General features: G+C 32.6%; 4 protein-coding genes across 4 annotated transcripts; 1 reads left to right on the top strand and 3 right to left on the bottom strand.

The window, feature by feature from the left end:
• Positions 1–335: 335 nt before the first annotated feature.
• Positions 336–403, bottom strand: Tsp_01024 (conserved hypothetical protein; the record flags this gene model as incomplete). Its single annotated transcript, XM_003376799.1, has 1 exon — positions 336–403. A coding segment is annotated over exon 1 (68 nt), but the record flags the coding sequence as incomplete, so codon positions are not given.
• Positions 404–1,369: 966 nt separating this feature from the next.
• Tsp_01025 (GIY-YIG domain-containing protein 1) lies at positions 1,370–3,692 on the bottom strand. Its single transcript, XM_003376798.1, has 5 exons — positions 3,597–3,692; positions 2,210–2,409; positions 1,804–1,855; positions 1,586–1,753; positions 1,370–1,537 (listed from the first exon to the last, which is right to left on the bottom strand). Exons 1-5 carry the CDS (start codon positions 3,690–3,692, stop codon positions 1,370–1,372), a joined length of 684 nt encoding a protein of 227 aa, XP_003376846.1.
• A 2,410-nt stretch (positions 3,693–6,102) lies between these two features.
• On the top strand, positions 6,103–7,953 carry Tsp_01026 (Ion channel family protein). Its single transcript, XM_003376797.1, has 4 exons — positions 6,103–6,343; positions 6,416–6,674; positions 6,779–6,993; positions 7,553–7,953. Exons 1-4 carry the CDS (start codon positions 6,103–6,105, stop codon positions 7,951–7,953), a joined length of 1,116 nt encoding a protein of 371 aa, XP_003376845.1.
• A 146-nt stretch (positions 7,954–8,099) lies between these two features.
• Tsp_01027 (DNA topoisomerase 2-alpha) lies at positions 8,100–12,074 on the bottom strand. The gene is made up of 12 exons (XM_003376796.1): positions 12,003–12,074; positions 10,914–11,043; positions 10,698–10,783; positions 10,480–10,571; positions 9,726–10,120; positions 9,298–9,606; positions 8,861–8,919; positions 8,751–8,807; positions 8,616–8,693; positions 8,478–8,545; positions 8,330–8,421; positions 8,100–8,272 (listed from the first exon to the last, which is right to left on the bottom strand). The coding sequence occupies exons 1-12, from the start codon at positions 12,072–12,074 to the stop codon at positions 8,100–8,102; spliced, it is 1,611 nt and encodes a 536-aa protein (XP_003376844.1).
• Between the last annotated feature and the right edge of the window lie 63 nt (positions 12,075–12,137).

The raw sequence follows: 12,137 nt of genomic DNA, 5'->3' as shown, positions 1-12,137 counted from the left end.
GGTTTCGTTCAGATGTTGAAACAGAAAGTTTACAATTTACAGCAAATATATAAATAAATTTGTTATTTGATTTGTAAATAATATTGAAATTTTTAATTTTTTTATTTAAATAAAATATACGAATTTAAACAATAACACTGATGAAGGAAGTGAAAACTTTCTGAAGTTGAAAATAAAATTCTTTGATTGCTATCAGAAGAGATTTTTAGAGAACAGTCAGCATGAAATTAGAAAAGTATTTAAATGCTAACAAATTAGCAGTTGCCACGCCTAGTTTTAGCTGACAACTGCAGCTGTGGACAATTCATCACTTGTTGATTTTTCCATTGTATTACAATCGCCTTGAGCTAATCATCAGAATATTTTCTGACAAACGGAAAAGCATCTTGTGCATAAATCTCATTTAATTGCTAGCTAAAATGTAATTTATCTGAGAAGCAGAGCAACTGTTAGGGTTGGGATTCTTCTGAACAGCATTTATGCATTCGGCGTGATAAAAGTAAACCACTTTGAGGATGCTAACAGAAAGAAAGCTGTAAATGGCACCGACGAAAATATCTGTTTTTTTCAAAAAGTTTGCTTTTTATCAACTTATTTGTTTGGCACCATTTAGTGCTGCGCTGCGTCTATATGAACAGCACCTCCCTTTTTTATATCAATCTAAAAATTCAGTTTTTCTTTAAAAATTAAATATGCGATATCATAATGTTTGTTAAAAAATACTACTCAATAAAATTTTAATGCACAATGAGTGAAGTATAAAAATAGAATATTTCTAGAAATGATAAAACTTCATATATATGAGTTATAAACATTTTAATGAAATGTAAAAATAATTTCCACCGATGATGTTATGAAAATTGTAAAAAAATTTTTTTCCCAATGAAATGCAAAATTTCGTAGCCATTCAAGATTGCGGAATGTTACAAATTATGAATTACTGAAATCCCGCCTCGTGAAAAGTATTTACAGAAGATGCGAATCATACATACTAAAACCCTATCGAACCACTGAACAAATAGAGGCAATGAAAATCTTAGTCCAATAAGAGAACGAAGGGGGCAACAGAAAAATTCTGCGGGATTCCAGTAAACAATAAATGTTCTATAAATTCAGTAAATTTCAGTTAAATTTTTCATCACGTATTCTTATCATATTTTTGGATACAAGTGTTCCCCATTTTAATTGTGTTTTACAATTCGGACAAACACCAATAACAGGGATAACAAACTGAGCTTCACTTTTACGAAATTCATTTGCCAAACAAATTATGTGAAAATTAGCACGGCAGCGTTGATCGACGCAAGTCAGCAAAGAACCCTAGACAAATATTTTAAAATGTTACAAAATAAATTTTATAAAACAATGATCAGAATAATATTACTTGCATAACAGAATTGTAGCAAAGTTTGCAAGCGTCCGAAAGCGTAAAGTCATAATTCTCCACCTCACTTCTATCTCCAGTATTTAGTGGCCCACTGATAACTTCTATATGCGGCGGAGTAACTATAGTATTTTTTAGCATTGTTTCATATTTCTGAAACATCCAACATTACACATTTAGCAACATCGTACATAAACTTACTTCGCATAGCCATCTAACGGTCAAAGGAAGCCGATTCCATGGTCCTACGTTAAGCATGTGACAAAGAATTTTTATATGATGATCAAGAGCACTTTCTTTTTGACGTTTCCTTAACTTCAGTACTCGCAATCGACGTGAGCGATCTGGATGTTGCCATGCCCATTCAAACTGAAATTCAAATTCAATGTACTCTTCAAAAAAACGAGTATTTTGCATACCCTTAGGGCGCAAATTTCATTTGGAAATCCATGTACAACCAGAACCATTTCCCTAAATATAATAAAATGACAGGAACGTAAAAAACTATTAAAATTGAAATAAAATCATTACTAAATGGATTTAAGAAAATCAGTTATTTCAATTTAACGATCTGTCACACAACTGAAATAAATTACTCAACATAAATTTACTTAAAATAGCATTTAGGCCATGAGGAACGCTAATAAAATAATAATAAACCATTATTGATAAATTATTTGTATCATCTTAACAGATGTAGCAGTGTTTAACGCTCTTAACTTAATTTAAACAATTAGACTGTTACTAAGCAAGAAGGTGCAAAATTAACATTAACAATATTAATATGGAAATGATGAATGGTTTAAAAAATTCGTGATTTCTTACCATGGACCTCGATTGCTTGTTCGCCAAGCACCTCCATATCGGCTTCCTCTGTTATGCTGCTTAATTCTTCTTTCTGGGTTCACTGTAAAGCCAACGTAACATTTCCCTCGGTACAGCGGCTTTTCGGATTCACTAACTAACAAATAACAACCGTAGAAACCAATATTCATCTTTAAAAATCCGACTGTATATTCAAACTTCTGAAATTCAAGTAAGAAAAACATCATATGCTACCTATCCAAATTGCCTAAATTTGCAAAAACTGTTTCAAAAAATACAAATATTTTAATTTATAATTATTTAAAGATTTTAAAATGAATTTTCTTTTATTTTTTAGTTTTATGTAGGTTACATTATTAATCTGTTCGCATTTTTGCTTATAGTAATCTATTTTTAATAGCTGTTAAGTGAATTATACTCTTAATTATTCAATTTGTTTGTATTTTTTATTATGTTTGTGCATATGCGATTTTTTTATGTCAGTGTAGCAATTATGAATTTTTTAATTATGAATAAATTGCAGTGTATAATAATATTTAATTGTAGATGAAATAGTATTTTAATTAAACAAGTAAGTTTTAATAATTTTTGAAAGAAAAATGTTTAAAAAATTATACGCAACGAAAAATGTTTACTGTAATTACAGTAACGTTTTCTTTCCTATGATACAATTTGAAGAGTTTTCAGTTTGGAAGAAGTAAAAAATAGATATTCCTTAGTAAAATTTTAATTATTTATTTAAAGTATTATTTGGAAATTTTAAATAGTATTCTTTTAACTGTTTATTGTTTTCATTCTCTATACTAACCTGAGTACTATTATATTTTAGTGAAAGGAGAGCATAGGCAGCATTCCTGCTTATTTTTGTAGCTTATTGTGACGGTTTCGAACTTAAAAATTGTGATCAGTGAGTAAGGAAATGTTTTATTAATATGTATAATGCCGTCATAAATTCTTATTATAATGTGTTATATTTTTATTTAATTTTTAGAAATGATTAAGAGATTTTAAAACGGATAGGTGATCTTAAATGATTGTTAACTTCCTCTTGATTTGGGTAGTGAAACTGGTAGAATAAGAATAATTTTGTGTGAATTCAATTTTATTATTTTGATTTGAATTTGATTTCTATAGTTATTTTGGTTCTGTATATTCAGTTTCTAACGTTAACCTATAACATATACTTTTTAAAAGATTAACAGATGAATTTGGAAATGCTTAGCTAAATTTTATAGATTATGGCAAACGACGCTGAATCTGAAGCGAACAATGTGCAATCTGATTTTATTCAATTGCGCGTAGTTTCACAAGACAGTAAAGAAGTTACGTTTCGAGTAAAAATGGACATGCCGCTGATCAAACTTATGAAAGCATATTCGGAACGTACTGGGATCGGGCTAGGCAGTCTTCGTTTTGTTTTTGATGGCAGTCGTTTGGACGATACGAAAACACCGAAGGAATTGAATATGGAGGATAATGACATGATTGATGTCTATCAGCAGCAGCATGGTGGTTCAGGACTGTTATTTTGAGCTTCGGGCACTTAAACTGTTTTATGAACTGTCTGCTGATTTAATGATATTATCGTCAGTAAAATTTGAAACTTTAAAATTCTTTTATAGTCATTCATTTTTACATTCAAAAATAAAAGTATCATAACTGCGGCGTAGACGCTGTTGCTGTAATTTCAAATTTGTTTTATTGTTAAAACTGCAGTGTGATGAAAAATTATCCGTAAAATAAAAGCATATAAAATTGTAACTATTTTGAACACGTGCAAGTTTGTCATTACGTATTTGTTTTCCTGTAAATACGTTATAAGCAGTTTCTGATTTATTTTATAAAAACATTTTTTAATGTGAAAATGTCTTTGTTTTATATTTCAGCAATACTTTAATTTTTTCCACTACAGTATGATGAAATAATTAAGTATATTAACTGTTTAAATATAACTGAAGTAATGAAAATAGGTTTATAAAATAATAAATCATTGCATAAATTGGTTAATAAAATGTGAAAATTATTTTGGAATAATTAGATATTTCTGGTATAAGTTTATTGTTTTCATGACATTAAATTACTGTTTGTTTCATTCAGTAATTGATTGAATTTTATGTGTATATATTACTTTAGGTAAAAAACTATGATAAATCAGGTGACGACATTTACATATATCAATTCAGTTCATTTTATAAAAACAATTTTTTGCTAGGTGCTTACTGTATTTTTATAAATTACATATAGAAGGCATTGCATAATGATATTTTCATTATTAAAAATGCTAATGTTGTGATAACTGAAATTTGAACACGACATTTTATTTTAAAAGGGAAATCAAAACTGTAGGCATTTTTATGGTAATATTGCGAATCCAAACTCATCAACAAAATATTGTTGTTCAAGTAATTTTCTTGAATTTAAAATAATCCTAGTGCAAATTAAATATTTGAAAATAATAAGTATTTTATGATTAAAAGCATAAAACTCAATAATTGTGAATCTGTACTAGTTACTAGCTTTGAAATTGCGATCATATCATGAATCTGAATTTAAAGGGATATGTGCTTGTGAAATTTAGGAATTGTAAGGACATATAATAAAATATTGCTTTTATTTAAGATTGAAGGTGTTGCTTTCAGAATTTTTGTTCTCGGATTCCTAGTAGTGAAAGTGTCATTTAAGAGTAAAAATTGTCATTCTAAAAAGAAATAGAATTCGGTGAGAAATTATTATTTTTGTTTGTTGTATAAGAATCAAGGAACTTTTTTTTTACTTTGGACAGCTTTTGTTTTCTGATGAAATTTCTATACTAATATTTACAGCTTATAGATACCTGCAAAAAGTGTAATTCAATTTGTAAATTTCATGCATACGCACAATTATTATTATTTGAGAAGAAAAAAAAGCCAAAATAAATATAGTATGTTGATAATTGTTTTTTTAATAAGCTGACAATTTGGTTTCACTGTTTGTAGTGTTTATTTTCAAGAGCATTTGGTTGAACAAATGGCAATAGAGCGTGAAAAATCCATACATAGCAGTGACTGGAAGATTTCATTAAAATCCAACAAATCCCAAGCGAGCAAATTGTCGACTATCAAAGAGCCTATTGATTGACCGTCGTTCTGTCGATTTTCGGCAAACTGACCACACCCAGACTTGTTGCAAGCCGTTAGCAGTTCCGTTTGGCATAATTTAGCTTTCGTCCAGCACTCAAACTTGCTGATTAAACAACAAAATCTAAACAACAAAGTCGCATTCAATTCAATTCAATGAATCGTCACTGTTTCGCTTGTGTTGTTGGAACTAAACGATGTTTTTTAAAGGTAAACAACAACGCATTTTAAAACGAATTGCAATTTTGTTTATTGAAATGAAATTGATTTGAAAATTATCCGTTTTTGTTATAAAATGAGTTGTTTCTCAATCAGTGTCAGGCAAATAATGGATAATTTTCATTGTGCAGCAATTTATTTATTCATTATCCATCCATATGATAATATTTGTAAGAAATGTATATCAGTCAAATGTAATTGAATAAGTAGTAAGTTTATTCAGCAAAGCAACAAATACATTGCATTCGATGGGTTGGTTGGTTTATATCAAATTAGTGAACTTTTATTTAATTGAAAAAATTTATTTTTCAAATTAAATCTCAACTAATTATATATTAGTGATTAAAATCCGTTTTCTTTTTTCATACATATAAAAGGTGATTAGCCTTCTTTTTTCCCATGTTGGATTATGCAGTTTGGTTACTTGTTATGCAATTGTCGGTGCTGTTGTGTTTCGAGCTATCGAATTTCCGCTCGAGCAAGACATCCAAGGCCACATGAAAAACGACAGTGATCATGTAAAAATACAATTGTTTCAGGTTGAAAAAATAATTTAAAATGGTTTTCACACAAAAATTTACACAGATTTTACAAGAACTGCTGAGTTATACAAAAAAACAAGCCGTATTGAATCCAAGAGAATGGATGAATCTCGCCGACAGTTTGCTTAAAGATTACGAAACAAAGCTAATGCATGCGGTCAATTTTGAAGGCTACGACGGAGAGGATGAGATGGTGAAATATCAGTGGACTTATTTTGGTGCACTGCTCTATTCGATTACCGTATTTACGACCATTGGTGATGAGATTTTTCTTTTCAGTACACACAAACATACAAATTGTTGCAATTAATAGAAAATTTAAATTTTAGGCTACGGACATATATGCCCGAAAACGAAACTGGGAAGAGCGATTACAATTTTGTACGCGATGATTGGGATTCCGTTGATGCTACTCTGCCTGGCCAATATTGCAGATTCACTCGCAAGACTTTTCACTTTCATCTATTCCAGGGTGTGCTGTTTTTACTGTCGATGGAAAAAGCGAAAATCTTTGATGAAAAAAACAAGCGCATCAGTAAAATACAGCAGCACCATACCTAAGATGAGTAAGCAGAAGCAAAAAAAAATGTTCTTCTTCATTTAAATAAATAAATAAATAATAAGAGGAGGGGGAGGAAAAAAATTTGGAAAACAAATTTGAAAATGTTGAAAAAAGTGTTGAATTAATTTAGAATCACCGGCGGATATCCGCGGTCTGTTGTCGCCTCAGCTGAGGCATGTGTCGACGTTTCCGAACGAATCTTGGCAAAGGATGAATCGATTCGGCCAGGCGAAATCCGAAAAGAACGTCAGCAACACGTACGACGACGAGCAGGCGGAATCGTCGGATTGGAAGCGAAAATTTTCATTCAAAAGAAAAGCGGCGGTCGATTTGCCAAACAACGTGGTCAGTGGAGGGCGTGGTCGGGTTGAGAAGGGGATTTTTTTTTCTTCTTCTTTTTTTATTCATTTTCTGCTTTTCCATTTCAGGCTAATACAATGCAACTGCCGACAATCATAATCAGCAACAACAATGAAACTCATTTTCACTGGAACTACACAAACGAAGGCGACAACGACGACGACGGCGACGACGACGACGAACCATTGGATTCTGAAGGGAACGTCCGTGTGGAAAAAATCCACTCGGATAATGATTGCTGCTGCAATCGGCTGCGTGAGATGCAAGTCGACTTCTCCCGGTCGGTGGAAGATTTCATCCCCTCAAAACCAACAAGAAAAGCCCATGCACAATTGAAATATGAAAAAGTCCCCGTCTCTGTGGGCATTTTGACTGTTGTATTTTTTATCATCGGCGGGGCGGTGCTGTTTGCCGTCTGGGAAAATTGGAACGTTTTCGACGGAGCCTATTTCTCTTTCGTCACTCTGACCACGATCGGTAATCTGAACCATATACTATTTGATCGTTTCAAATTTGAACACCAGTTCGTTCTTTTTTTTTCAAGGATTCGGGGACATGGTTCCTGGAAAGTCGTTGGACAGCGGTTCGGAGGAAAAGCTGATCATTTGTTCGTTGTATTTGCTTTTTGGAATGGCGTTGATCGCGATGTGCTTCAAATTGATGCAAGACGACGTGGTGGAAAAGACCAGATGGCTCGGCGAACGTATTGGACTTCTTGTACGCAAAGAATCGTTCGGGGATGAATCGGAATTCGAAGATGAAACCTGCGTTGACGACCTTCCAACGGAAGTTGTAGAGGAAAATCCCGATTTGATGATCACTTCGCAGACCCAAACTGAAAACGAACAGCCAACAATTTTGCCAACAAAACAACAATCATACCGAATCAAACTGCACAAGCCACTGGGGCGTACTTCTAGTCCTCACAGACCTACCCAAACTTAGCCTCTCAATTTCCACACTCACTCACCAACTGTAGTAAAATTATAATTTAACTTCTTTTCATCCGATATAAAATAACCAAGATGATTTGTTATAAAATTTGTTTAATGCTAAAACAATAATCAAGCTTATTGTATTTTATAATCAATTTAAGAATCTTCTTGCTCGTCAACTTTTCTATAACACATCTCATCACGCATACTGATCAAATACTGATTAGTCGTTTCCCAAATTTCATTTTCACATGCCCAATTTACAAATTCAGGAAAACTCAACAAAGTGTCAACATTCTTGAACAATTTGTTCATATCGACCATAGGTTCTATAAGATGAAAAACATGAAAAATATTCTCTTCGATATATATACATATATTCCTACCTCTTGTAATAAGCATTTGTAGCACGTTTGAAATCAACGAATTTCGCATTTTGAAAAGAACATCTTCTGAAAATGTATTATCTTTAGGCCATCTAAACAAGGAGACAATTTTTACAACTTAAAATACGCCGAAACTGAACCTTCTTACGTGGTTAATTTCACTACTGAAAACCAAGCCATAACGATTGCATGGTCCGTTTCTTCCAACAAATCATACTAAATCAAAGTCAATTTTCAAATAATTACTAAAATTGCTTTGAAATAAAAGTCAAACAACACTGCTCACTTTGATCATCGTGCTTATGACAATGAACACTCGAGCAAAGCTGGCAGGATCGGTGTTACCACAACAGTTTGCAAGTTTCTATAAAATTATTTTTTTTTCAAAGATAAAGAATCAATAGAAAATTGTCAGACGTACTAGAACAATTTCCGGTGCTGAAAGTGCTCTTTCCAGATCAAGTTCCATTTCAGTGTTCTAGAAAATTACTGTGAAATATTCTTTCATCTTCACAATTTAAATAATTTTACTTTCATCTGTTCGAACAGTTCTTTTTGACAAACTTCCAAATAGTCCAAAGCTTCTATACCTGAAAATGAAATTGTTATTCCAAATAAAGAATAACAAACAATAAATGATAAGCAAATTAAGAAAGAAAAATTTACGTTTTTTCAATTCAGCAGTATCTGAATCATCGGTATTCAATTTGAGAACCAACTTGGCCAAGTTGACGACAGTCTTAAACGTCCGATGATCGTATAATATGAAATGCAACAACAACAAAATTAAAATTCAACTGTACTTGTCGTCTTTTTTGATATTCTTCTTCTCGATATGCTAAATTGATCAACCATCTTGCACACTTGAAACAGCAAAACACAGCAGATGAATAAGAAGAAAAAATAACAAACAAAAAATCCCTTTCATACTTCGGTGTAATCTTCGTTTCGCCAGTGCACGTACCAACCAATCAGCCATTCTCGTTTGGGCTTTAATTCAAAATGTCCATTTCTCAACGCGTACTCAGTCAATATACCAAACTCTTCTGAAACAAATTTCACTTGCAAGTAGAAAAGATGCGGTGAATTTTTTTTCCATTTACCATTTTGCTCACAGTGCATCATAATAGCATCACCAAAACCATCATTGTGGTATTTCTTTTCCATTCTTTGCAAAAGAGCAATATCGCCATGGCGGTTGCACAACTCGGCTAGCATGTTGAAAGCTCGATGCTTTTCCGCCATGTCGATCGCCTCTTTCGTTTTGCCCATGTTGTCTGCAAACATACCAAAGCACAGCATGTAGATTGGAAATTTGAAAGAGCAAGCAACAGAGCAAGCATTAGATAAGATTTGAAATTTCCCCTCCCCTCCCCCACCCCTCTCCCCGACTCACATAAAGCCAAAAGCATCTCGTGGGCGGACGATTCGGGCGTGTCCCAGACAATTTTTGCCGCCTGTTCGAGAAGACCATTGTTTTTCAAATAGCGACGAGTTCGTTGCTGGTCCGAAAGAACCAATTCCGCAATGGCGATCAGATCGTTCTTCAAGCGGTCGCCGGTGTCTTGCCCTTGCACAAACGACTGGCACAGTCGAAAATGGTACTGCAACGGTATCCGGATGTCCCTGTCGTTGCTGGCTACCATCTTGGAGTAGAAATTCTTCAAAAACAAATCCGGCGCCGGATATGTATCCAACGCTTCGTGCTGTTTCGAAAGCATCGCTTCGCTCACTGCCTGATGATGATCGACGAACAAAAACGGTTGGAATTTTGTTCCTTTTTTCTTTGTTCTAACACTTACCAATAATAATCTGCTGTTACAACAGAGCACTTCAATTTCGTCCGAATCAAGCGTCAACGAATGCTGCAACTGATGCTCTTCAACTGCCACCAAAGCGCTGATGAAATGCCGCATGTTTGTTATCTGATTTTAAAATAAAATATTAAAATAATCTCTAAAAATAAATTTGATTATTTTCTAGAAACCCGTTGAAAAAACTGATCTTTGATAAACGTGTCAGCCATCGAATCGTCCTCAGATTCACTGATTATTGAATGCATGGCGCGTGTGCACATTCGCTCCAAAGCTCTGCATTTCAAATTTCAAAAATGATCATCTCATGACCAATTATGATTATGATCCGCTTACTCGTTGCTGTTGCTTTCATTCAAGACAAGTGCAGATTCCACCAAACCCAAACTGGACATTACCAAGCACATAGCAGTCGCACGCCCAGGTATCTGCAAGTGAACTGACTTTCAACAACAACTTTACTTTAAATACAAATTTTCATTTATCAAACATATTTTCTTGTTAAAATATTAAATTATTAAATGATTATATTATTTTACCGTACGATGAACAACGTTCCAATCGAGAAAATCAGCAAAATGTTCCAACGCCTTTCCTTTGGCTTTCAATACCGAAGGCAAAGAAAAAGCTGGTTCAAAAGCTGAAATAGAAAAAAAAACAAACTCTTATTAATCTAAAATACTAATCTATTAATTACGAATAAAGATTTTCTTTTCTAAAAAAGTAATGAAAATCACATTTCGTAAAATACACTTTTACAAATGACTTACAATCATTTAAACAAACAACAAACTGATCCGTGTCCAAAATTAATCGACACATTGAATATTGAAGATCAAGCAAATCTTTTTCTTTGCTATCTTTTTGTATCGCTTTTTTAATCAAATCTTCACATTTTTCCTGAAAAAAACATAAATTTGCGCTGAAAATTATCAATATACAAAAAAAGAAAATTGATAATAATAATAATGAGCTAACATAACGACGACCGAGGAAGTAAAGAAATGAAGCGTGAAAACGTGGAAAAAGCTGCGAATCACGGGCCATTTTCTCAAGCTGCCGTTCGTTTCTGAATGTGACAATTTTTCAAATTAGCATGACAAATGAAATAATTTCTTCCTTTTATTAAAAAATTAATAAAAACAAACGCAATTGTCAATCGACGAATCATGTTCTCGGTAGTATTGTATCTAAAATGAAAAATGGAAAAAGCAAAAATCATTAAACTCATTGAACAATATAAAAAAAACATTACCGCATGTTCTGCTGCTCTCTGCCGAATTCGAGCATGTAAAAACCGGTGCTTGCAACAAACAATACTAATCTATCACCAAGTTCGCCTAAAAATTCAATGGTGCAAAAACATACTGTCATCATATTTATTTAAATACTTTTTAAATTATTATAAAACTTATTTGTTTTCAAAAATTAACAATAAAAATAAAGCAAATCTTACCCCCACCGATGACTGTTTCATTAAATCTTTTCCATAAATCAACATTTTCTAAATGGAAAGTATATTCACACATTTTGCAATTTTGCAATCAATTGATCAATTACCTAAATTCCAAACGCAATGTTCGCTTAACATTACACCACGAGATAGATACTTGCTGCATAACAGTCGAGTAGGCCATTCGTTTACAAAATTCTATGTATATATATATATATATATATATATACATGTATATATATATATATATATATTCAATTATTTGTAACAAATATGTAAAATAAAAAAAAACTCACAGAATCATGAACTATTATGCGAGATAAACTTGCCGATTGCTCAGAATTCGTCGAAAAAATGGCTTAAACTATGTAAAATTAGAATAAACAGAAAACAAGTATAAACTTACATATGACAACTTTTTTGATTCCAGATTCGAGCAATCTCGCATGTGATAAAACGGCCAACTGTTGCCTAGCATTTTTTGAAACTCGATTTAAAAATTTTCAAAATCATACAAAAAACGTTGCTGCCAAACATCAGT

The sequence above is a fragment of the Trichinella spiralis genome (genome assembly GCF_000181795.1).
Source record: "Trichinella spiralis strain ISS 195 chromosome Unknown Scfld4, whole genome shotgun sequence".
NCBI lineage: Eukaryota > Metazoa > Nematoda > Enoplea > Trichinellida > Trichinellidae > Trichinella > Trichinella spiralis.
This window is presented reverse-complemented; position numbering and strand designations above follow the sequence as displayed.